A 26,505-nucleotide genomic window follows, 5' to 3' on the forward strand; every position below is an offset into this window, starting at 1 on the left:
CCTATGTGACTTACCAGTGTTCAGCCTCACCATCTTTGTGCAAACACATCTGCTTCTGGTTTGCAGAAATGAAAAGCGAGGTGCAGAATGGCTGGGTGCTTGCCCAAGGCTTCCTGCTCCCAGCACTGGAGCCCCATCTGAATCTGGCCATCCACCACCCACATATGGGGCAGTTATACTCCTTTGAGCCAGGTTATGGAGGGAATTCTTTTTGTGACGGGTGAGGATTCTTGCAGATAAGTAGCAGAGGATTTCTCAGTTCTATATGAAAGTTGTAAGAAGAAAGAACGCTCCATCCATTTGTGCAGTCAGAATGTTGAGATGTTTTCAGAGGCAGAGAATGACCAGAAAACAACCCCAGCCCCACTGCTGACCGTGGCTCACTGCTGTGGCCTTTAGCTGGCACCTCCACTAGAAAGCCTGGCTATTGGTTGTTGTATTAAGGCCACTCCACATTGTTAAAAGGGAGGTTTATGTTGTGGGGTAACTTACAAGTGAAGGGATAGGTAACAAGGTCTGGGAAAGGTGTAATGCAGTCCAGCTGTGTTCTCTGGAGAACTCTGCTCGGTCTACCTCCAGCGTTCAGGATCCAGAAACCAAGAGAGCCGGCCCATCTGGATCTCAGGTCTTAAGTGCTCCTGTCTTGGTCCCACCCCATAGTCATGACAGTTACTGGAAGCCTCAATGGGGGTAGTACTTCCAGGTCAAAGCTGGAGCAGCTACCCATTACACCTGGCCTTCAACATGACAACGGAACTAAGTTGCTATGTGGCAGTATTTATCGTCTTGGCAATTTGGGCCCCACAGAGAGGTCCTCAGAACACTGCCAGAGAGCTCTGTAGTTTTGGTCAGACTACCTAGCCTCTGTCCTTCACTGTAAAGACAAAAAGAAAAAAGTATGAATCTTTGAAGTTTCCAAAGGTTTATTTCTGTTGTCTTCATAGAGTGTATGTGTTGAATATGTATGGCACATGTGTGTGTATGTGCAACACTATATGCTCACATCCAAAAGCCAGAGCAGGATGTTGTGTGTCCTCTATTCCTTCCCATGGACTGTTGTGACAAGGTCTCACTGAACTGGAAGCTTACTATTTGGCATAGACTGGCTCATGATCTGCCTATCTTTACGGCAGTGCTGGGGTTTCAGGCTTGTGCAGACATGCCAGGATTTTTACACAGTCATGGAGGATGCACACTCAGGTCATCTGCTTGTAGACCAAGCTTCTTTACCCACTGAACCATCTCCTGGGTCCTGTCTTCACGATGTTCAAGTCTTCCCTGCAATATGCTGTAAGAGGCTGTTCAGCCTCCAAACCCAGCACCCTACTTAGAGCCTGGGATTTGCACCTGGACAGCCCACCATGCTAGTGCTGGTCCTCAGCGGGGAAGTTGATGCCGGCAGACCAGCCATGGGTAGCAGAGAGAGGTGGGTGTGTAAAGGAAGTCACTCCTGGCTGCTGGCAAAAGGAGGGGATATGCAGGTCTGTGGCAGTGTAGCTCTGGCCCAAAACCACCCTGTTCTCGCTGTGGTACCAAGATTCCTGTCTTCAATGGAGTAGAAATTTTGTTTTTCTATAGGCTGAGTCCTGCTTTTCTAGTTGCCTGATGTGTTAGAATGGTGTTCTCTGTGTGTGGTTCCTTTGGTCTGAGAAAACGTTTAAGCTCTTCCTGCAGCCAGTATTGGTTGGTTGGTGAGGACAGTGAGAAGTGAAGCATGCACTCCGTGTGAGGGGATATAGCCCATGGCATTGGCCACATGGCGTGTCCTGGTCACACTGCATGGAGCAGCTTTGGCAGGGCAGCTTTATCCCAACATTATGAAGACTGAGAACCACTTAAAGTTGTAGTAGTATCTATGTAGGCCGTGCATTCTTGAGTGACTTTCTGCATGTGGGATAAAGGATGTTACTTTCCTTGTCTTTGAACTCTAGACTAGCCATTTATGTTAGCTTTTACTCTCTCTTGACCTTGGCAGGGTCCAGTGTGTCTTCCCACTCAGCTTGTCTCTGACTGGAGTCTCACACTGTCAGGTTCCTAGGGGATGTCTTTGGTCATGATGAAAACAGGAAAAGCACAGGAAGTGAGGACACACTGGAATGTGAGGGACATAGTCCACTAACAGGACACCATGGCATGTCCTGGGCACAGGCTGTGGAGGCCCAACACTTTTATCATCAGTTTTTATGGAACGGTTAATGTGCATGAGGGAGACAGTGTATCAAAGATGAATCATGAGACTCTAAAGAAAATTAGACTCCTGGAAACCCCACCCGTGGGCACATGGATGTCATCTTGGGATGCTTTTGTTCTGTTTTTCAGTTTGTACTTGCCCAGAAATTCTCTAATAAAATTATTATAAATCCAAACATAGAATTCTATGTTCTTTTAAAAGAAACAGTATCATAAGCATGTTCCAGTGCCATTAATTATCATAAGTGATTTTTCTTTTATGCAGGGGTATGCTGCACATGTTTAACTTATTTATGCTATACAGAACATTTAGGATTTCCCTAATGTCTTCTCTCTAAAGAACACTGAGGTGGATTCCCGGACAGCTATATATCCTTAGCTGTTTTGGAAACTCCTGAATTATTCCAACATTGAGGCTTTTGATACAAGAGGACACGCTATCTCCCTCACACCCCTGAGTTGAGGTCACACTGTCTTTTCTGTCAGGCAATCACTGTGCTGATTTGGGACTTTTTTTCCCCTGACATTTTATCTAAGTAGATAGAGGGAAAAAAAAAAATCTCGTCTATTTTATTTTACTTATTTGATTGCTGAATAAGTTACTTAAAAAAACCTATTTCTTGACTATATACTTTTATTACATGTAAACTATGCTCATTCCACTGACCACATTTTTTTTTCCCAGGGGACAAGGATGCACAAGTGCGCACGCACGAGCATACACACACATACACACACACACACACACACACACACACTACACACACACCCCTCCTGTTTATTTGTTTATTTGAGTCAGGATCTCAGTAAACGGGTCAGAAACTTGCCAAGCAGCAGGCTGGCCTTAAACTTGCTCTCATCCTCCTCCTCTTCCTCTGTGCCCCCAGTACTGTAATTACAGATATGTGCCACTACCCCACCTTTCTTCTATCTACTGTTGTTAGTCTATGAACTTTTAAAGGGCTCGCTCTACACAAATCCGTTTACCTCGCAGTGACTTTTTCCCTGAGCTGGAAGCATCGAGGTCTGCTCTGTGTGTTTCCTGGTCTTCCACCTTGGGTACTAGTATTTTTCAGACTCATGAGAAGATATTTGGTGTCCAAGCTCACCTGGTGATAGGCTAACTTTTCCATCCAACCAAAGACAAGGGCAGCTCTCGTGACCAGATCTGACTGGTCCCCCACTGGTTCTGTGTTTTGGAGCCTTGGTCATGCATTGACCCTGCCTGCCTCTTGGTTGGCTGTGGCCTGGCCCCTCTTAACTGTCTGTATTTTCCTCCAATTGCTCTACCATTCTCTATTACTTTATGTGAAGCTTAGAGATATTTTGTCATTTTTAATTTCTAAGGAAGAACTTAAAATTTAGATGGAAACTGGATTAAGGATGTGTTACCCTAGACATCCTTCCACTTGTCTTTCTGCATGCCTATATATACCACATGTCATCTTTTGGTTTGCCTTTAGGTAAAGTTTTCAATATTTGAACATTTGCTGTTATATATTCAAGAGTGCATATTTAATATTTATCCCTTTAAATGTTTTATGGTTTTATGGTTAATCTAACTGCATTGCTATTTTTGACATACAAGAGTAGAACTGATTTATGCATACTATTTAACATCAAGCCCTCTGTTATTATATCTAATATTTATTTTGGCTTACACTCAATGTACAGGCACCACTGCCAAGCTGTATTTGTGGTCTCACTGCCTTTCCTGTTTTATTTCCTTTTTTAGAGTTTGTTAATTGAAAGTGTTGACTTAGTCATCTTTGTAAGTCCTGCACTTTGGGGCTCCAGGGTCTGTGTTTTGGGGAGATAGTAGACACAGAAATGAAGACACTGCTGCTGACCTTATTTTGCACTGTGAAGCAGTGACAGGTGTCGGAGTATCTCTGGAGTGTGTAGAGGAGCTGGCATGGAAAGGCACTCAGTGCCCTTGAGACCTGCCTGCCCTGAAGTATGTTGGACAGTGCTCATTTCCATGGGGCTTAGTACCTGGAGCCCCTAGGGTGAGTGGCCTAGGACCCACTGTCATGTGACTAGGCCATCAGATACAGAGTGCTCAGTGTACTCTCCCCACTTGGCTTCATGGGCTTGGTAGCTGAGTGGATGCATGCTCTGGGTAAGCCAATGAGGTGGAGCCTCATCCTCAATTTTATGTGCATGATTTCATGAACTTTCTTCAAGTAATAATCAACACTTGGATTCTGAGCTCAAGACCTACTCAGTAAAAATTAACTTCCTTACATTATGTTCATTGTATGGGAGTGGAGTTAAAGGTGCAGGGTAGGGACTTGCTCCCAGGATGGCAGAGTAGAATATATTTTAGATTTTTCCCAGAACTGTGTGGGGATATGTGAGGATACTGTTTAGGGGAACAGCAGAGAGCTGCTCTTATGGGGACAAGAGCTGCTACTATTGTGTTTGTAGAAGCATATGACAAATCTCAGGACAGAACACACATTCATCCTAGAGCTATGGCAGCATCTAGAAGTTGGTCCAGCCAAATACAGTGGACCCACTCTTAGCAGATCTCCCCCGAGGGACCGGAAGACCTCATAAAGGAATGTAACCATTGTGTGCATGAGAAATCAGTAGTTACTGGGCCCAGAGAGGTAGACACCAGGGGCATTTGAGAAGGGAACCAGGAGCCAAGCACGTGATGCTCAGTGTTGGCCAGGACCAGTCCTGACTACCCAGAAGGTTCTCTGGTAGGAGACACACCATGTTCAAGTGTAAAGGACGCAGGAAAGAAGCTGAATGAAGTAACAGATACACTGGACCTGGAGGCCAACAGGGATTGTCAGTTTAGAGGAAAGCCCAGTGGCAGCCTCTCAGATCCTGGGGTCTGAGCCCTGAGAAATGACTAAACCTATCACCTCTTCCCTGTTTCTCCATGTCCCTACTGTTAACTCTAGTCACCTGGCCTTACTTCCTTTACATGCCTGGATCCTCTGGGTCACCATCTCTTGGTTAGTCACTCATTTCCGGGGACCTGTGTGGAGGATGAGCATCAAGATGGCATTTAGATGGGGCTATAGAAGGATCATGGGCATGCCTCAGATACACACCAGAGGTGTGCTGAAGTGTAACCTTGAATCATGCATTCTTTCTAGAACTTCACATTTGCCTCATTGGGCGAACCTGGAGTTCACTGTGCCCTGTTTTGCAGGTGGCAAGCTAGGCAAGTATTAGGAGAAACTCAGTGCCTCTAATATTGTTCCGATTTACCTCAATATACATATAAGGTCAAGTGGCAAGATTGCTCTAATACTGTCCTGTTGCTGGTGGGCTATGGTTCTGAGCTGGCTCTGGGATCCTTGGGCCCAATGAGCTCAGAGCAAGGTAAGAGATATGCATCACTCAGCTACAGTATGGACAGTGAGTGGCTTTGTAAGTAGAGTAGACAGCTGCAGTCCGTGCAGTAGATGGCTGGAGTATGTGCTGTGGCCAGCTGCAGTCCGTGCAGTAGATGGCTGAGATATGTGCAGTGGCCAGCTGCAGTCCGTGCAGTAGATGGCTGAGATATGTGCAGTGGCCAGCTGCAGTCCGTGCAGTAGATGGCTGAAGTATGTGCTGTGGCCAGCTGCAGTCCGTGCAGTAGATGGCTGGAGTATGTGCAGTGGCCAGCTGCAGTCTGCAGTAGATGCCTGAGGTATGTGCAGTAGATGGCTGAGGTATGTGCTGTGGCCAGCTTCAGTCTGTGCAGTAGATGGCTGGAGTATGTGCAGTGGCCAGCTGCAGTCTGTGCAGTAGATGGCTGGAGTATGTGCAGTGGCCAGCTGCAGTCTGCAGTAGATGGCTGAGGTATTTGCAGTGGCCAGCTGCAGAGAGCAGTTGTAGTGCATTTAGTGGGAGGCTGCAGTGTGTGCATTTGGTAGCTGGGGTGTATGCAGGGTGTGGCTAGTGAATCTTCCAATTCTACTTCCAAGGAGGGTGCAGCTCTGTCAAGGGCGACAGGGTGGGATGGGGGCAGACCTCCTTTCTTTACAGGCGTGGAAAGATTACAGGTAGCAGGTGGGAACATGTGATGGACTGGGCCCATGTGAAGAGGGTGAGCAGTGCACACTATTGAAATAGAAAGCCAGTCTGGCCATTCTGTGTAGCAACAGACTTAGCCTGGCTCGGAATTACCTTCATATAAGTACCATAAGTACTGTGAGATAACTGTGCACCTGGCTTCGATTCACCACCTCAGAACTTTGACCTCATCTGGGACGAAGTCTGTGGTGCTACTAGTGATGTTGTGAAGGTGATGACAGATTGTCCCAATTAGTTCCAATTGGTCCTTGGTCAGCAGCTGTAGGGCCACAGCATTGAAAAGGGAGGGAGGTTTTGTGTGATGGAGCCTGGCACATGGTACCTACATTGTAACTGGTCCTTTTGGCAATGCTGTGTAGTAGGGTGAGCGTGCTTCCCAGAGAACGTTCTGAAACTGGCACTGATGTGGTCTCCTCCCAGAGTAGTTCAATCATAAAAAGAACTGGCCCCACCTTGTTCCAGTGAGCTAGTGATAAAGCCTGGATGTTGGGTTCCTGGCTGGAGCCCAGCTAAGAGTGCTGACCGGGTGCCACCTGTACGTGTATCTGCCACATTCATTGAGGTCAGCTCTGTGAGTTAACCTACGCTAATCTGATTTTAAGTGATTGGTACCCTTTCCTACCCAGTCCTATCCTGGGTTCTCTGTGTCTCTCTTGAGGATTCCCAGAACTGCCTGCCAGTTTTACACCCACATGGGGGAACACTGTTTCGTTAGAATGTCCTCCTGGCTGTGTCCCTGCTGGCACTGATGGATGCAGCAGCCCACAAGCTTAGTGTCTTCTGGACCAGTCAGTCTATGGTGTTCATGGATGCATGTGGTCCTGAGTGCTACATCCAGTTCTAAGCCTGTGGGCTTGAAGGCTTTTCCTAGACACAGCATAGTGGCCGGACCATGATGGGCTCCAGCCTGGCTCTGTGCTAAGCACCCAGCCCTGGAGGCCATGGAATTGGAGGCTACTAGAGAACACAAATGTTCCGAGACAGGCTGTGACCTGTGAGATCTCAGCTCCACCTCCAGGAGGATGGTGACTTGGTTGCAAACAGATGTGTTTGGTGCCAGGAGGTGTGCCAGGATGATTCCTGTGGGAAAGTCACTCTCCAGCATGGGTAGTTCAGTGTCTAGGGAGAGTGAGTCTGCATCCTCTCAGATGAGCGTGTTGACAGGCAGCTTGAGGGGGACCACTGTGTAATAGCTCAGGCCTTTGTTTCCCTGGGAATGGATGAGCCAAAAGAAAATGTGTGTTGCTGGCTCCTGGGGGAAGCTGGGAATGAGAAAAGCATGTTGCAGAAGCCATCTCCCTTTCTTGTGACTGACTGCCTTTCAGTTTAAACCGTGAACCTCTTTCCAGTTGGCTCAAGGATTCGGAATTCGTTGTGAATTCAATTATCTGGGGTGGGGGTGGGGCACAGAGGTGCCACCCTGGCAGGTGGCTGAGTGTGTTCAGTTCTAGCTTCTCTGCTCTCCTCACAGGCATGCTGCTGCTGGGCCCAGCCTGGGGATCATTAATCTTTCATGATCCCCAGGCTAACTGTTAGCGCAGATTTGCTGCTCAGATTAATTTTAGCATCAGAATAGTTGGCTTCCCTTTAGCACATCCCCATTGTTTAAAACAATTTTGTAGGGGAGCCATAAAAGGTGCCTTTATTTTCCATAGAAGACTCCTTCTCCTTTTCTCTTTAATGTCAGAGGTTTGCTAAAGGGTCTTTTGAGAGGCAGTAAAACCGAACCCATTGTTACACAAGAGGCAGTGCCTGTGTGATCGAGCTGAGGTGCTGACATGATGGGAAGAGACCTGTTCATCTCACATACATTCCACTGAGACTCAGCCACATGACCCTTGTCTGGCTGCTCTCACAGGGGTCCCCATGCCTTTGTTTTGGTTCTCCAGGCATATTCTAGGTACCATATTCTTAGCCTATCCTTGCTCCTGGAAATCTCCCATAACCTTTAGGTTCAACTCAGGTCTGATTCACAAAGAAATCCCAGAGCTTGGGGTGTGAGTCCCTTTTCTATCCATTGAGGGGATTTTCTCTGCGTCAGCAAGCCTAACTGCACTGGGGTGACCCCCTCGAGGTTCATTCCTGAAATGTTGAGACCTCATGTATAGTATGTCTCCACCAAGGTGAGCCAGACGCCAAGAACATGTTACCTCTGGGGACACCCAACAGCAGCCCAGGGTCAAGCTTTGAGGAGTGATTCAGCTGTGGCTAATAAGTAGTGCTGGTTATTGTCTGCCTCTGCCTGGTGCCGGTGCCATGGACCACCCTGAGGGCGGGGCCGCAGCGCCTCATCTTCACTACAGATGAGAAGGGATTTGTTGGCGTCATTGTTTGTGCTGTGCACATGTGGATGTGTGTGTGCATACACAGTCATGGCTCACAGTAGCTGTCCCATGCATTGCTAGCTTATCAGCCTCTCAGCCCGTCTCATCGTGGGATCCTTACGAGCAAACCTACTGAAGCCACTGTGGTACTCAGTTTAGATCTGCCCCTCGGAGCAGGCAGCCCCTTCTCTCAGAGGGCTCTCAGGGCAAAGTGGCATGAGGTGTGCAGAATGCCTCCCTGGTGCCAACACAGAAGTGTGAGCACGTGCTGCCCGCCCACTCTCAGCTCTTGGAGGCAGCCCCTTTCTGCACACACCCTAATGGACTGAAGTCAGACACTTTTGAGTTCTGACGCTTGGGCACAAGGTGCCTGCTGTGTCACTGTTTTGTTGGTGACTCGAAAGCAAGGATTGATTGAGGGGCTCATTTCTGGAAGTCACTTTTCCCAGGACCCCTCCCTTGGAAGGACAATGAGGTCTTAAGGTTTAGGGAGGCAGCTGGGCAGTGGTGGCGCACGCCTTTAATCCCAGCACTCGGGAGGCAGAGCCAGGCGGATTTCTGTGAGTTTGAGGCCAGCCTAGTCCACAGAGTGAGATCCAGGACAGGCTTCAAAACAACACAGAGAAACTGTCTTGAAACACCTAAAAAAAAAAAAAAAAAATTGGGGGAGGCAAGAACACTAAGGGCCAGTCTAGCCCAAGGCAGGCTGGTGGTTTCAAAAAGGCTGTGGAGCAAAGTGAAGGTAGCGAGGGACTGATTTGAATTCAGGGGAGGCATTGCTGAGACAAGAACAGGTTCACCTGCTTAGTGAGGGAGCCGGGGGCAGGTCAGCTCTTTGCCTTGGGAGGGGAAGGGCTTGAGGGAGGTGGTGTGTTTGCAGTGAGCAGGAGACCCTGGTAGGTGGGATAATGCAGCAGCCAGATGGAGCAAACCAGGGATTTGGAGTTCCTGAATGTGCAGATATCAAAGGGAGCTCAGGTCTTTGTTTTCTGGGGCTGGAAGGAGACCTGTAGACTATAAAGGTAGAAATGTATGGATCGGTTGGGGAGCATCAGCTTGGTGTCCAGTTGTCTCCAGGCCCCACAGATGTGCCTGACTTTGGGGTGGATGTCTGTGTGTATGTGAGTAACCACCCCCAGCTTGGAGGAGACCACTCCCATCATTGTTGTTGTTGCTGAATCGCTGGGTTGTTTTTCTTGTGGGTGGGTCAGTTGGACTCTTTCCTCCAATTGAATGATGTCTGTATTGGGCTGTGCTTGAGTCATGGAATATGAGTTGTCAAGCGTACCTGTTATAGCATGCTGGCCTGGGAAGTCTGCCTAGGGAGGAAGAGTGAGGCCTTTGCAGAATCAGTGGCCGTCGACACTGCTATTTTCTTACATATGTAGTGAAGACAGGGGCAGTATGGTGCAGCTTCAGGGCCAGGACTCTGGTGTTTCTATTCCTTGAGCACGTGTTTGGTGAGATGGAGCTAACCAGAGGGTGGGTTCCCTAGCATTTTTCTTCTAGAGAATTCTTGGCTATGGCTGAAACCTAGGAAGCGTTATATACCTGATCCACTTCAGCCACCAGCATCCTCTAGGCTTGCCTCTGTGAGAGGTGTGATCCCCAGGCTGCTAACACAGCTTGCTGCCCAGATGTATGAGGGGTGCTTCAATCAACACGTGTTCATGCTTTTCATTTGGGTTCTGTTAAGTGGAACGCGCCAGGGCACTGTGGATAGCCTCCTAGAATAAGGGCACTCAAGTCCAGACACTGTTTTAAGAATTGTTCTAATTGATGAGAAAAAAACCTAACTTCTGATTCTCTCATGGCTCTTGTTTTTCTGTGTGTAGAGGACGGTTTGTGTTGTTTATCCTACTCATTGGCTGGTGAGTGTGCCCCCTCCCACTTCCCGAGTCTCCAGAATGAACCTGACAATCTTCATCTCTCATCCCCATGAGGGGACTTTGCTTCTTTCCATGCTGAGGGGCTGTCTGTGGAGAGGCAGTCTACTCCATGGGATGACAACATGAGTGAGTAGTACTGACTGGGAGATGATGCATGCATAAGTAGTGTTCACTGGCTGTCGGATGCCGTTCTCGGGACAGGATGAAAACTATACAGACCAAGAAAATTGAAAGTATGGAATGACCACAGCAGCAGCCAGGGGTCTTTGACTGGGAACACAGAGCCTAGAGGGTACGGCCACAGATCTGTTGCTTCCTCATGGAGGTGAAGGGGGCTGCCTCATGGCATAGGGGCCAGGACAGGGCCACCTACTGCAGAGGTGCTTCTTTGACTCTGTTGACCCAGAGCTTGGAAGGAGGGAGCAGTTTCTAAGGAGCCTGTAGTATCCCAGCAGGCCAGCTTCAGATGAGGAGTGTCCTAATAGTTCCTGGATATAGAAAGACTCAGAAATTCTCTTTTCCCAAGATTCCCGCACACGAGTGGCAGCCCTGATCTCACTGCTGTTGCTGGGTTTGCTCCCTGAAAAGAGTCCCTTCTTGGCACTGTCACATCCTAAGAACAGTCCATCACTCTCACCTGTGTGCCCCTTTATCTAGGGCACTCCACCCTTTCCCCATGATCTTCTTAAAATATGCTCTCACTATAAGCAAGGCGTCAGTGACTCTGCTGCAACATCACTGTATGTCTTAGTCAATGTTCTGTTGTTGTGAAGAGACACCATGACCAAGGTAATTCTTATAAAGGAAAGCATTTCAGTGGGGCTGGCCTACAGTTTCAGAGGTTTAGTCCATTATCATCATGGCAGGACATGGCAGCGTGCAGGCAGACATGGTGCTTGAGGAGCGGAAAGTTCTACATGCAGATCTGCAGGCAGCAGGAAGGAGAGAGACACTGGGCATGTTGAGCATTTGAAATCCCAAAGCCCACCACTAGTGACACACTTCCTCCAACGCGGCCACACCTCCTAAGCCCTGTCAAGTAGCACTACTCTCTAATCACCAAGTATTCGAATCTATGAGCCAATGGGGGCCATTCTTATTCAGACCACCACACTGGAGGAAGGGCAGGTCTGGGGGAGCAGGAAGGTTGCACTCACTCCATGGCAGTGCTCTGTTCTCTTTTAGGGACAGGTCTTTACTACTGCAAGGCAGGAGCATCCAGGACCAAGAGAGGGGATCCCTTTCCGCATGCAAAACACACTACATCTGGGAGAGAGAAAGTGTACTTAGTTGTGTAATGGTGGTTCTAGTTGTCATGTACACTTGCAGCCTCCCCAAGTCAGGACGCACACCCACAGTTGAAGAGAGGGGTTCCTGCCCTGTTGCTGTATGCCTCCAAACCCAGGAAACGATAGAACTCTCAGCGGGCAGTTCAGATCAGCATCCTTACTGGATGAGTTTCAGCCTACTTTATGTGGTATGAACACTTGTCTTTTTCATGTCCTGTGACCAGTGTCTCATGTGGGGTGGGCAGGGTGTGTGATTTCCACATGGCACACGGATGTGGATTCACATGACTGAAATGTTTTGCCAAACCTCAAGCGAGGATGGCTGTTAGCCACTTTTGCTCAAACTTAATAAAAAAATGTATGTGTAATGTAAATAATGGCCTCAGGGTTGTAGGAAGTTTTCAACTCCCCTTACACTGTGGATAGGGAAGGTCTCCTAAGGGTGGTGAGGCCATGTGCATACCGACTCTGTAGTCTGTCTGGAGCTGGGTGTCCTACAGGGACCAGCATGTGGGTGTGACACATTCGTCATTCTACAAAGTATCCCCTTGATTTCTGTGCAGGTGCTTACAGAGTAGATGCTGTGTGCCAGACATGTTGCTGAGTAGACAGTGACACACTGAAGGATATACATGTGTTGGTGCAATATCTATCCTGTCCTGTGGAGGATCCCATGGACACTGAGATGGATGATATGAACCCCAGTGTCTTCTGGGAGGGTTGGCCAGGCCAGCTTATTTCTTCCAAACCATGTCCCAGGGTGCAAGGGAACAAGGAGCTCGGGACTGGAATCCACCTGCCACAGGGAGGGTTGTGATTGGCCTTGCTGTCGATCTTTGGGTGCTTGGTGCTCCTAAGGAAGTGGGAATGTGATCTCGGGAGGAAACTGTGCCGTGAGTCTGAAAGGGATGTCGCTCCGCGTAAATGGCTCTATCCAGTTTATCGCCTCTCTTGACAGCCTTCATCTAAGCTTGTTGCTGGAAGCCTGTAATTTTTGGCTTGTGTGTGTGGGGGGGGGGGGGCTTCAGTAAATATCTTTGTGCTACTTGAGTCTTCCTTTTGTGCCAGGTTCCCAGTTCTGACAGCTCTGCAGGCCAGGCGCGGATCGACAATAGCACCGCGTTGGCAGGGAGGGGTACTGGAAAGCTTGGAGCTCAATCCATTTTTCTCTTTTCATGAAGTATTCCATAATCATTTTAAAACGTGAAATAGCTCGGTTGACAATCACAAAAAGGAAACGAAGAAGAGATGGAGGGATGGGGGAGGGGCGGAGAGGAGAAAGGAAGAGGAGGGGGAGGGGGAGCTTATCTAGTGGATTCCTTTTCACGAGGTTTCTGCCCCAAAGTTTTCATCGGTTTCAGAAAAAGGAGAACCCACACCCTGCTGCAATCATTTACACTTAATTCTGAAGTGTGGCTCATTTGGCCTGGATTCTTTCTGATTGTGGGAGTCACTGAGCTAGAGGAAGTTGGATGGTAGGGTCACAGCTGCCCTGACGCTTTCTTCTCCTCAAGGACTCCGCAGAATATCTACTTCCAGCAGGAAGCTGACAACACAGCCGAGCCCAGAGATGGAGGCCAGAGCCCTTCACTGTCTGCCACAGGGACTGCGTCCCATGAGGTCTCCTTCAGAGATTTCACAGGCAGGGTGTAGGCCCAGCAACCACTTGCAGAAGTGACTAGCCCTCTGGGTTAGTGTTCCTAACTGCAGGGAAAACTGATTTCTTCATGTGCTCATCTAGAAAGTGCATACATGCATGTGCAATAGATGCATCACACTTGATTCAGAGGTCTGTGATTGGAACTAGGCCCTAACTTTACTTTATTAGTATTTTATGGATGTGTATGGATGTGTATGCAGCACATATGGAAGTGCTCTCAGCGGACAGAAAGAGTGTGGCGATCTGCTGGAGCTGGAGAGATGGGAACTGAACTCTGGTCCTCTAGAAGAGCAAGAGTCATTCTGAACTGCTGAGCCGTCTCTGGCCCATATGATGTTACTTTTAAAGACTTTGTGTGTGTGTGTGTGTCGGTTTCCAGTAGATTGACACTGAACCCACCTCAACCCACCTTCTCCTGTGAACATGTTGGCACCCTGGAGAAGAGTGCACAGCTGTCCTCATTGCATGGATTGCATGGACAGACTCTCACCATGCACTTTGCTTGAAAACTCTGTCCCTGCATCCAAGGGGGTCTTGTATGTCAAGTATTAAAACTCCTGTATATCTAAGATCAGCAAACTGTTCTTTTCTACCTATTATTCTTTGCATCCAGAAACTATTATTTGGATAGTCTCTATCCCTTTTTTTCCCTTGCAGCAGGTTATCTAATCTGATTTGTTTTTCAAAACACAGACTTAGTTTCGTCAAAACTTGAGATTTAATTTCAGTATAGCTGGATGTGATGGTGGTAGGTGAGCCTTGGGAATTCATACAGACATTTGGGGGAGGTGGCTTTGTGGTATCTAGTTTTCTTCTCTAGAGAGACAACTGATCATCTTGATTAGTTTTACATTTCTAGAGGAAAATTTAGGAAACAGAGAAGGAATTAATTGCTTATGGCACCATCAGTTAGTATGTGGCATTTACACAGTAGCATACCCATAGGACTTCCCGATGGACTGAGGAGCAGAGAAGTCTTACTGTACTCAGATGTCCCAATGGGAGACAGGTTCTGAGTCCTTAAGGGGCCGTGTGTTTGCAGGCAACCCAGCTTCCACCCTGTGGATACTGTCAGTGGGAAGGAGGCCCCTGCAAATGTGGAGCTCCACCCATCAGCCACGCTGATCATTGCAGCTTGCAGGGAATCCCATTTTCATACAGTATGTTCCATGAAACTACAGCAGACCATGGAGACTGGAGGGCTGGAGACTGTGAGGAGAGGGTAGAGCTTTTATTTAAAAACAAGGGAACAGAGACAAAAACACCTAAGGGGAAGATTCATGCCACCTTAGGATCCTAAGTCAGCAGGGCGGGGAAAGGGGTGGAAAGCTGGGGGGTGGGTGCTCAGGACAAGACATGATACAAGAGGTCACACTTGTTTCTGGGATCATCCCTCCTCCAACTACTCTTCAGCTATTGCTGCCATATTGTGAAAATCACAATTTTAATTCTCAGGTGGCTTGTGTGACTTCTTTTTGAAGATCAAGTCCCAGGCAGCTGTCTCAGCCTGTCTTCTGTCTTGCTGTCCTGGGTGTGTGCTTGCCTCTCTGACTGCTCTCGTGGGACCACTTTCTTCAGTAGGAGAAGGTGAAGGTTACTCTTCCAGGTGGCTGAGAAAAGAGGGCTTGGTGATGCGTCTGAACTTCCCATTCCTCTGGCGACCCTGCATACTCAGTTAAATATTACACGGGATGTCCTAAACATCAGTGGGGATGGAAGAGATCCCAGGTCCCCAAGAAGGACTTACTGTGTGTTTCCCCTGCCTGCATCCATTCAGTCTCTGTCTGGTGCTTCATCTGCACCTTTGCCTTTGATTCTTTTCCTGCTCTGGTTTCTCTTCTTCCTGTGATTCTGTGGCAGGCTTGGTCACCCTTGACCCTTCTCAATATCATTTCTTGTTGACCTTAGTCACACTGCTCAGCAAAGCCGTGCTGGGGTCCACCCGCTGTTGCCCCATCCATTTATTTGTGGGTCAGTTGAGTTCATTTCTGCTTCTGCACTTCCTTCCTCCCCTCCCACTCTCCCTGGTGCCCTCCCTCTCTCCTTCATCCCCTACCCTCACACAGGCTCTCACTATACAGCCCTCGTGGGCCTGAAACTGTATATATAGCCTAAGCTGGCTTAGGCTTTGTAGGAGGCATCTGCCTCCTAAGTTCTGAGTTTGAAGACATGCATCACTGCTTACAGTTTGCTTTTTTATTTTATAATCCCAGTCACACATTTATTCTGTTATTTTTCTTGGAATTGATATTCTAGCCATAGCCTCTAATTTCCAGAATGACCTCTCCTCTGTCATAGGGCCAGAGACTAGGTGATCTGTAGTCTTTTTGTCTAGGGTTGGGGCTCTGTGAGATTCCCCCCCTCCCACAATGACAGCATGTCTGTTGGTGTTGTCATTGTTCAGGTCCTGTTTAGGCAGCTATATTGATGAGGTATCAATTTACACTCATGTATGTGTGCGTGTATATATGTATGTGTGTATGTGTATCTATATATTAAATCTGTATGTGAGAGAGGTCATGTGGTTTATACAACAAACCTGTAGCCAACATTCTACTAAATGGAGGAAAACTGAACATTTCCTCTAAAGTTGGGAAGTCGACACGATGTCCACTCTGACCCTTTTTATTCAGTATACTACTCAAAACCTTAGCTGGAGCTGCAAGACAAGAGAAAGACATAAAAGAGATAAAACAGGAATGAGAAGAAGGCCGTTTGTGACCTTACCCTTTGTAGCTGCTTTCATGGCCATCCTTCCTACTTACTGCTCTCTAGGAACATTCTAGAACCCTGCTGCAGCTCAGTAGGATTTCTTAGAACTCATAGTCATCTGTGGCATGCAGAGGTGACGCTTGCCTCTGATTTCTCTCTCTCACGTCACGGGATGATGGGCTTGTAAGTGGAGCTGGCATCTGATCCTGAAACCGTCTTCTCTCCCCAAACATCTAGCTACCTTCAAGAGTTCTGTTCTCGGGCACTGTGCCATATGCTGAGCATTTAGTGTCATTTGTGGTACCGGTGTAGGAGCAGATGTTCTGTCCCTGGGGGAATTGCATTAAAACCCTTGTAGAGTTTTGGATAAAATGACCAGCTATGGCTAGCAACACAAGACGAGGAGCCTCATGGTGGTGTGCACCTGGAGTCCCAGGACACTCACCTCCCTGTAATGTAATGTGTAATGTAAGTGGTCGTTGCCTCTGATCTGGGGACTGAGTACAGGTGGAAGGCTCTGGAATCAGCCATTGAATGGCAACCCTGCAGCTGTGGAGCTCAGACACTGAGGAAACCATGCTTTGTGGAGTACATGGAAAGAAGATGTGGGAAGGCTGCTTCCTGCTGGCTGTTTGGGGATGACTTCCTGGGAAGGCCGCTTCCTGCTGACTGTTTGGGGATGACTTCCTGGGAAGGCTGCTTCCTGCTGGCTGTTTGGGGATGACTTCCTGGGGAGGCTGCTTCCTGCTGGCTGTTTGGGGATGACTTCCTGGGAAGGCTATTTCCTGCTGGCTGTTTGGGGATGACTTCCTGGCCTAACTTTCAGGTGTCACCTGGGGTGACACCTGCTGCCCAGATTCCTCACTCCATTGGCAGGCAGCTTTGGCAGAATCTGCATTCCTCATGTACAGGAAGTCTCACAGCTTCTGGATAGGATGATGGACAGTGTAATGATTGCTGTGTGGGTCTGATGGAGACCAAAGGCTCTTTTGTAGCACCCCTTGAATCACCTGTGTCAAAACTATTGGAAAGTAAGTGAGTTAGAAAGAGAATAAGCCGTCTGCATTTCCACGTGGGAGCCCCTCCCAGTCTCCTGAGTGGAGTGGTGAAGCAAGACACCCTCAGGGCACCCCTTGGTTTCTGATCTTCTGCTGCTGTGTTCCGGCCTGACACTGTCAACTGCAGAGCGGGTTTCAGGGAGGATACATTCAGATCTCCCTGTGGTACTGGTGAGACACAGTGACAGAAACCTCTGGAGGAAAGAGAGCAGCTAAAGACTCACATGCCAGTCAAAGGCACACCATCTCAATCCCCCATGCTGGAAGCCCCCAGCGTAGACAACTTCCCCAGCTTTAGGGAAGGATAGAGATGGGTGGGGTGGGGGGCTGGCTGTGTCCTAACCCTGTCACTGCTGTCTTGCAGGAAGAAGGCATCGTAAAGGAGATTGATATTAGCAACCATGTGAAGGAAGGCTTTGAGAAGGCAGACCCTTCCCAGTTTGAGCTGCTGAAGGTTTTGGGACAAGGATCCTATGGGAAGGTGAGTTGAATGATCAACACTGGTGGGCTGGCGTCAGAGGCAAAGGTAGTACTGGCTGAGTCTGGCGGGGTCCGGGCATGGCACTGCCCACATCAGCTGAGCCTCTGTGTGTCAGAATCATGAGCCACAGAGAGCTAGGCCACCCACATTCTCATGCTCACCAGTGTCCTCTGGGCTTGTGTTTATTACTAAGGGAGTCGGATTGTTGCATTAAGTCAGGGAGTCTTGGAAGTTGAGGCCTCAACAGATCTGTTTGAAAAGGAAGGGAGAGATGAGACAATAACAAGTCAAAGGGGGAAAAGGCCTTCTGGATTGGCCTACACAGCTGTCACTCAAGAATCAGGGAGGCGGGGATTTGGAGTCTGTCTCTTCTCCTCACCTGGGTCAATGACACAGTAGTTTTGCTCTTTGATACATCAGTTTCCCCACCTGTAAAATGAAGTAACTAACTTACTTTGTATAATGTGCTGTGAGTTAAATTAGCCATGAATCCAAGCTGGCTGTTGCCTGGGAAGGGCTTGTGTGCTGGACCTGCATGTGTCCTTACATCTGCTCCTTATGGGTCACAGCGATGGTGGCTGATCCTTTTCAGGGGATGAGGAATGCCCGCCCTTCTCTCCGCATCCCCTCCACACACAGTGTGGTCCTCACTCCGTATCCACTGGACTAGCCGCTGGATAGGCAGGTGCTGACAGACCCGAGCTCCTGGGGACTGGGGGACAGGACACTTCCCAAGCTCCACAGAAGTTCAGGTGTCCAGCCAGCACTGTATCTGAACAAGAAGGACCCTGAGCCTGAACACATCTTGCTCAGGAATGGGGCTTACTTTGCACTCATGAAGCCCTGGAGGTGGAGGCAGAAGATCAGAAGTTCAGGGTCATCCTCAGCAAGACACTGAGTTCAAGGACAACCTGGGCTACCTGAGATCCTGTCTTTTTTTTTTTTTTTTTTTTTTAAGGAGTAGAGGAGGAAAGGCTTTCCCAGGATCTTCATTCCTTTTACATCTTAACTTGGCTTTTAAAAAAGCATGTCTTTGAAATAAATGTTTGACATCTTGACAGAGATATTGGTGACAGGTTACATACCCCACACTCTTCTCAGTTCCTAATCTTACATGGACAGGTGGGACAGAGGGATGGAGTTGTGTAGGTACCAATGGGAGAAGCGGGGAGGGGGCAGTGGACCAGTAAGTTCCCATGGGCATCGAATCCCAGAGATCCTTGCCCTCAGCAGCTCCCCCAAGCCCCGTGAACTATCATGGAAAGCGAGGAGCTTAGACTAGGCTCTAGAAAGAAGTGGGTCACCCTGGCGATGCCACTCGGGCCTTCCTGGGCTCCGCCCAGCAGCTAAGGGATCACAAACCACGCAGCATTTTCCGTACAGGTTTCCCTTTTCCTGAGAGCAGCATGGGGGGCCGACTGGGAAAGCCAGCCCTGGTCTGACTGACCACCCCACTGTATCCTATTCCTGCTCTGCAGGCAGACGTGCTGTGTGCTTATAAATGTTGGGCAGGTGTATTCCTCTCTGTGGAAGGTTCTGGGCTGCTCTATCAGTCTAGATGCCATGGATCCCAGGCCAGGCCATGCTTGGAAGTCCTGAGCCCAGCATGGTTGGGCCAATGCCATCCCTGAGCCTACCTTCCTTATCCGAGTGACTAAATGAATACCCTAGCACAAAGAAATGAACAGAACACGCCTGTGCCCTTGACCTCAGCAGAGGGCCGTTGAACTCCAGCTGTGTGTCTGTTTGTGCCCCCAGGTCATATGGTTCCCACAGCAGCACTACACTGAATCCCAGAATAGGGAGGCTCAGCTGCCTCGGGTCCCCATGCCAGAGTACCCCAGAGCCGGAATACCCTTAGCCCGGTGCTTAGTCCTACAAGGTACTCTGCTCCCGGTAACCCGGTGGCCTGATGCGGTAGCCGTGTGCAGGGCACGGTATGGACAGTGTTTCTGATGCAGTCCCTGCTCAGCAGTGTTAGTCGACAGCTCATCAGCACTGTGACAAGCCCGGGGAGCCCAGGCTTGGAACGAGAGGAAGAAAGTAAAACGGCCTTTGCCTTCCAAAGAAAAGTGATCTAAGCTCAGGATGAAGCCTGCTGGTGTGTTCTATGCTGAATGGGGTGGTGCAGGCTGGCTGCCCCAGGGCAGAGGTGCCCGAAGTGCCAGAGTCTGTGGCTGTGGTGGGGATCCTCTCACCTTCTCCAGCCCCCCACAGCTTCGCTCTGTTGAGGAATACCAAGGCAGGGGAAGATGCTTTCTCCTTTTTTATCTCTTTAAAATTCCCTAGGGTGTAGTAAATTGTGAGTCCCACGTTCTGAGAAAAGAGCAAACTGACATCTTAAAATGTCCTTTATTGGTGAAATTATTAAGGCCACTCCACGTAGTTAAAAGGGAGGTTTATTTAGTGGCATAACTTACAAATGGATGGATAGGTAGGTTGCAGGGTGTGGGAAAGGTGTGTCGCAGCCCTGCGGTGTTCTCTGGAGAACTTTGCTCAGTCTACCTCCAGCGTCCAGGGTCCTGGAACTAAGAGAGCCCTGGTATCCGGAACTCGGGTCTTCAACTTCCTCTCCTCAGCCCCGCCTTATAGATGTGACCTTTACTGAAGCCTCAGTGGGGGTTGGAACTTCCAGGTCAAAGCTGGAATGGCTACCCACTACAGTCCTTGCTTTTCTGTAGCTGAACAGTGGCATTATATGAGCGGGGCTCTAAATGCCTTCTTTTGAGGGAGATTGTTGCCGAGGGCCCCCGGAAAGTAGCTGTGCTCCTATGACTCGGGCCCCAGAGCGTCCTGCAGTTAGAGGTCCCCTCCACAGACTGAGAACATGTTGCTAGGGGTGTGGGCGATGGTGTCATCCATTACAGTGATCCTGAGAGCTTCAGGCGTGCAGAGTGCCTGCATCTGGCCCTGGCTACACAGCTGCCAGTGCAAACATTGTTCTGAAACTGGGACACATTAGCACACACCACTGCATGAAGCGCCAGAGACACAGCAACCGCATTTGCTAAAATTACCAAAGTTGCTTTGGGGCTTTTTTCGATGCATCCAAATAAATTTCTAAATTATACAGCCCCTTCTCTTATGGTGCTAGAGGTGACCTCTGTCCAGTCCTCTAACCACCTCAGGGAGAATTGCTGCACGTGGCTCTAATTCTTGGCACTTAGTAGGAACATATTAATAGTGACAGAGCTGTTTCTATACCTTTAAAAAGGCAGAACTCCTGTTTAAAAACAGATGAATGTAAGCATTAGACACCGTCATCAGTGGTTTCATTTTTAAAATATGAAATGCAATAAGGAGAAAAGTTTTCAGTGCTCAGGGGCTAAAGCAAGAGGATTGCCATGACTTTGAGGCCAGCCTGGGCTACAGGGTAAGTTTGTCTCCCCAAAATTTTAAGCATTTTATATGCAAATATCTGTGTAGAAATTGGCACTGTCTCAGCTAATTTGTAAGTGGCACTGCCCAGTGCACGTGTGGGTGTGGTTTTCTGTTTAGATGTTGGCAGGGTGGGGCTGCTCTCTCCATCCATTTGCCATGACTCTGGCTTAGCCCGTTTTGTGTTGCTATCACTGACTTTTCAAAGACTAAAAACTGGACAAGTTCAAAAGAAAAGAAGCCGATTTGACCCATGGTTCTGGAGGCCAGCAAGTCCAAGGATGTGGTGCCAGTCTGCCCACATCTGTGAGGACCTTCAGGATGTGTTGTAGTATGGCCCAGGGCTCCACCAGCCCCTCCCAACACTGCTGTGTGGAGATTAGAACTACAGGAGGGAACCTGGGCGACACTGTCACATCATGCCATGTTACATGGCAGGGTGCAGGGATAGAGCAGAGAAAGGCAGTTCTATATACAAGCTGGAGCAGTGAAGACTACTTCCTCTCCCCAGGCTTCTTCCTGCAGGAGGATTTTTTCTTGGGGCTTCTGTCTCAGCTGTACTATAACAGAATGGAGACGTACCTCTGTCTGCCAGCCAGAGTCCTGTGAGGGCTTGAACAGTGGCCCAGGATAGTCTTCTCCATATGAAGACCTGGCCGTGGATGTGTGCATCCCTGATGCCACACACTGATGCAAGCGCCACAATAGGGGTGCAGCCAAAACGTTCTGTGCTCACTCCTCAGTGCTCAGTTCCCACTGACTCCAGCCTGATGATTGGCAGGAAAATGTGGTGGTCATGTGGCCAACAGCATAGACCTTGCTACAAACCCCAACCTGCTTTCTAGCTCCCCATCTCCCTTCCCAAGTGATGGGATGGATGCTTAGCTGCCATATGCATAGCACCCAGGATCCATCATCACTACCTAGACTCTTGGCTATGCCTCCCGCCTCCTGCCTGCCAGGCATTATCAACTCTACACTCTTTTGACAAAGTACAGATGGATGCTGTAGGTGTCAGGAACAGGCTGGAAGAGTGAACAGGATTCTATCAGATGGAGACTACACTGAGTCAGTTCAGAGACAGCACTAATGCTTTTTGTCTTCAAAAGAGTCCCTTATTCCAACCACTGCTATCTCATTTCTACCTGCTTCTTGGTAGAAACGAGCCTATACCTGGCACCCTGCGCTCATTCCCTACACCAAGGAGGGGGCCTTGACCCAAACAGCATTGCCTAGAACAAGAGACCTTCCATCTGCTGTTACTTCTAGGGATGTGGCAGAGCTGTGTGTGGGGCCGTTTGGATCTCCAGATCCTGTAGGAGGGTTTGGTGCCTCAAATCCAGCATGGCAGTTGGTACATAGGAGACTGAGCCCCAGGTTCTCCCTTGGGTTTGGACATCCAGTCATGGAGATGTGTGCATATGTAAACATGGATGTCTTGCACATCTAAATAATCAGTGTCATTCCCAGTGATGTTATCCCCATGACTTCCCAGGACTCTGTGTGCTCCTGGAGGTGCTGCTCACCACACAAGACAGGGCTCTTCTCCTTCCCTGCACCATCTGGCAGAGAGCACGACATTTTCCCACGGGCACCAGATACTCCCTCCTGTTGTGGGATGTGGTTGCAGTTCAGTGGTCAAGAGGAATGAGGTAGAAGCAGTGCTGGGGCCAGAGGCGGCTGGGTTCCCTTCAGGACACATGATATGGATGTGGGGATGACACTCCATCTGTGGATGTGGGTCCTAGGCTTGGACAATGTGTCTTCCCACTTCCTCCTCTGCTGTGTGCTGCAGTTGATATCTGGGGTCTCCTGCAAGGACAGTAGATACCCACTGGTCCATACCTTGTCTCTGGCACTGAGAGACCCTGCTCTGCACTCTGCAGGTTCCTGAACATTCTCTTTGTCTATAATAGAGAACCAAGAGAGTGAAGAGTTGCCTACCACATGGCTGGGGAAACCTGCAGCCCTACTGTGATTGATATTACAGGTATCGGCTACATCTTTGGCCAGTGTGGGCTTTCTAGAGTTTTGTGTGGAGCTAGACTATCCCAAAGTGCGTGCAGGAGGGCTGGGCGTGAGGGAAGCCTTTGGGAAGGAGAAATGCAACAGATCCACCCACCTAAGGCAGCCTCGGCTCACAACTACAGCACAGCCCAGGGCGCCATGGTGGGCTCTGGTACCAAGCCGGGCTTACACCAGTGGGGATTCTTCAAGGAAAATCAGCGCCCTCTTCGTCTGTGTGGAACGTTCCTTTGCACGTTCATCATTTTTAAAAAAATCAGTAATCTTGCCTTAAGCTCAGTCTGTCTCAGGTATCTTTTGTTTTGCTGATTTATTCCATTCCAAAAAAAAAAAAAATGTTTCAGAGAGTGTTAAGTAACCACGTGAGTGTGCTTGAGAGTCAGACAATAAAAACCAAAAAAACTATCGGTGAGCTTCTGCTGCCCACAACTAGAATCTTGTCCTGGCTAGTTTTATGTCAACTTGACACAAGCTAGAATTATCTGAAAGGATTCAGAAAATGCCTCCAGAAGATCCAGCTGTAAGGCATTTTCTTAATTAGTGATCAATGAGGGAGGGCCCAGCTCGTGGTGGGTGGGGCCATCTGTGAGCTGATGGTCCTGAGTTCTATAAGAAAGCAGCACCCTCCATGGCCTCTGCATTAGTTCCAGCCCTGCTTGAGTTCCTGTCCTGACTGCCTTTGATGACGAACAGATGTGGAAGTGTAAGCCAAATAAACTCTTTCCTCCCAACTTGCTTTGGTCATGATGTTCATGCTCATGGTGTTCATCACAGCAATAGAAACCCTAACTAAGACAGATCTGGATAAGGAGAGTTCAGATAAGAGTAGCATGTCTTGCAAATCTGGTGCAGTCTGTTCTGTGTGCGTCTCCCTTCTGGTACCAAATGAAGGTTAGTGGTACCCAAACCAGAAGCAAGGTGATGCCCACCACAGAGCTACAGCAGGTAGATGAAGCATCTGTTGGAAGCCTAATTGCTAGAGATAACCTGTATTTTTTGTAGTGCCTCCATGATTGGAGCTCCTTCATAGCTCCTTGTCAATCATTTACGATAGTATCCTGTGTCATCCTAGTGATAACACACTCTGACAAAAGCGTCTTAGAGGGGAATGGGTTTCCTTTAGCTCACAGTTCCACAGTCCAGTATCTCAGGGTGGTTGCAGCAGCAGGTGCTTGAGACAGCTGGTCACATCACATCCACGGTCAAGAGCAGAGGGAAATGGATCCGTGAATGCTCCCTTGTTAGTTTGCTGGCCTATCCTCATCTCAGTTTCTCTACTCTCATACAGTTCAGCACCCCCTGACTGACCCACCCATAGTGGGCTGGGTCTCCCACATCCGTTACCTTAGTTAAGACAGCCCACCACAGACAGTCACACAGGTAAACCCAGTATTGACAGTCCTTCAGTAATCTGTTCCCAGGAGACTCTAGGTTATATCCAGTTGATGAAACTGACAATCTCAGACAGCCAGTGTGTTTTCTGCTCCTCAGGTGTTCTTGGTGAGGAAGGTCACAGGATCGGATGCTGGTCAGCTCTATGCCATGAAGGTCCTGAAGAAAGCCACCTTGAAAGGTAAGGGTCCTGGGAGGACCAGTTACTTCTGAGACACATCGCTGCTGTCTTCTCTTGGCAGTTTGAGGAGTAATGGTTTTACTTAGTCATCGTGGTTTCAGGAACCTCAGAGGAGGGCACCGGGCACTCACTCTCTGGTTAATAAGATGCCAACATTTCTCGGGTGTTGTAGCTATCCCTGCAAAGTTTGTTCAGCTTTCAGAGGAGAGGTTGTTGCATAAGTAGCGTTCTGCATATGTTCTGCTGCAGAGAACCATGTGGGAAAAGAGCATCGAGAAGGAAGCCATTTGTTCTGGCTGTGTGGCTCCACAGTAGACCGAGCACCACCCGCCGCACTGGATTGATCAGTTTCACGGGAAACCCGGTTCACAAATGTGCTGTGCTCACTGGTTGCCCAGTGACTGGGGACAGACATTGAGTGGAACCCTGAGCTTCCAGCCTCTGGTGTGGCCATCCTCCCAGTGGAGGGGGTGGGGCACATTAAACCCAAGGGCCTGTTCCAAGCCCAGACTCGGGGCTCACTCTGACCTCCTTGTCTGATCACCCTTCTGTGATCATCCTGTCGCTGAGGGAGCATCCGAGGCCCTGACCAGCACAAGATTCATACCAGCATGGACTAATGATCCAACTGTAGCTTCTTAGTGATGTGTACCTTGAGTCGGGGCTGATCTGCCAGGAGCACAGGAGCCCAGGCTTAGGCCCTTGGGGGAGCTGTAAGACTCAAAAGATGCCAAGGGGGCACTTGGATTTTTAGGTCTTGTAATGTACTGTCCTCGGCAGTGGAGGACTCCAAAGAATGTCATTCTGAGCCTTCAACTCACTTGCTATCTAGCTGGAGAGGGAAAATGTATGTGTTTCAATCCACATATAACCAGTTATACAGGGCAACAGAGATGCACGAGCGAAGTACCTGAAGAATGTAAACACCTCAGTACACAGGGAGGAAAAATCCTTTCAAGGGAGCTGGCACTGGGGTTTAGCAGGTGTGTGAGAGCCAAGGCCTAACTTTAGAATGGACAATCTTTTTTCCATAAAAGAGATCAATTATGTTGACCAGTGGTCGGAAAATGCAAATACTGACGACTTCTGCCAGTCTGGGCAGAGATCTGTCACCTGAGTGTGCCTAGGGAAGGCCACTGTAACACTAACAAGGGCTTTTTCATAGGTCATTTAGATCTGCAACTGAAGGCTTGTTTCTCAGAGCTAACACAATCGTATGGGTGGTTTTATGTTGTTATAGCTGGTCAAATGAACATGAGGAGACACTCCAGGATTCTTATAGAATTCTTATAGATTGTTATAGAATTATTCTTTCTAGCTGAGAAAGTATATAGGAAAGAACTCCAATGTCCAAGAAGATGAACTTCACTTAAGGATTGTCTCAGAGAAACAGACATCCCATTAGGATCATTTGGAAGTCCTCAAAATAAACCGCTTCTGCAGTTCTTCAGAGGTGAAACACGTTGTCCCCTGCCCCAGCTGCTCCACAAGACAGCAATGCTGTCAGTAGCACAGCCCACTAACCCCAGCCTTGAGCACAAACACCAGTCATCACCATTACCTGGAGACACACACCTCAGTGTGTCCATAATGTCGTCTCCAGAGAGTTTCCCTGAGATGAGAAGATCCACTCTGTATGTGGGCGACACCAACCCATAGGCTGAATAAAAACAGGGAAGAATTGCACACCAGTGTTCATCATGCTTTGCATCCTAGTTGTGAACTCAACGCAAGTAGTTGCCTCCTGCTCCTATGACTATCCCTTTCGTCCCATGGTGGACTCTTTCCTCAAACTGTAAGCTCTTCCTCTGGAGATGGCTTTCTCCAGCATTTTGTCATCTTGTCCCATGGTAAAAGTCATGTGGTCTGTCCACAGGGTATTTCT

General features: G+C 48.7%; 1 protein-coding gene across 2 annotated transcripts in view; it reads left to right on the forward strand.

The window, feature by feature from the left end:
* Window positions 1-26,505, forward strand: part of Rps6ka2 (ribosomal protein S6 kinase A2) — a 279,066-nt gene that overhangs the window by 176,891 nt on the left and 75,670 nt on the right. For both annotated transcript variants that reach the window (XM_036168885.1, XM_036168886.1), the window contains 2 exons: window positions 17,528-17,644; window positions 24,539-24,620. In XM_036168885.1, the coding sequence (XP_036024778.1) occupies window positions 17,528-17,644; window positions 24,539-24,620 (199 nt within the window). The remainder of the gene's footprint in view (window positions 1-17,527; window positions 17,645-24,538; window positions 24,621-26,505) is intronic.

The sequence above is a fragment of the Onychomys torridus genome, chromosome 19, assembly GCF_903995425.1.
Source record: "Onychomys torridus chromosome 19, mOncTor1.1, whole genome shotgun sequence".
In the NCBI taxonomy this organism is placed as follows: domain Eukaryota; kingdom Metazoa; phylum Chordata; class Mammalia; order Rodentia; family Cricetidae; genus Onychomys; species Onychomys torridus.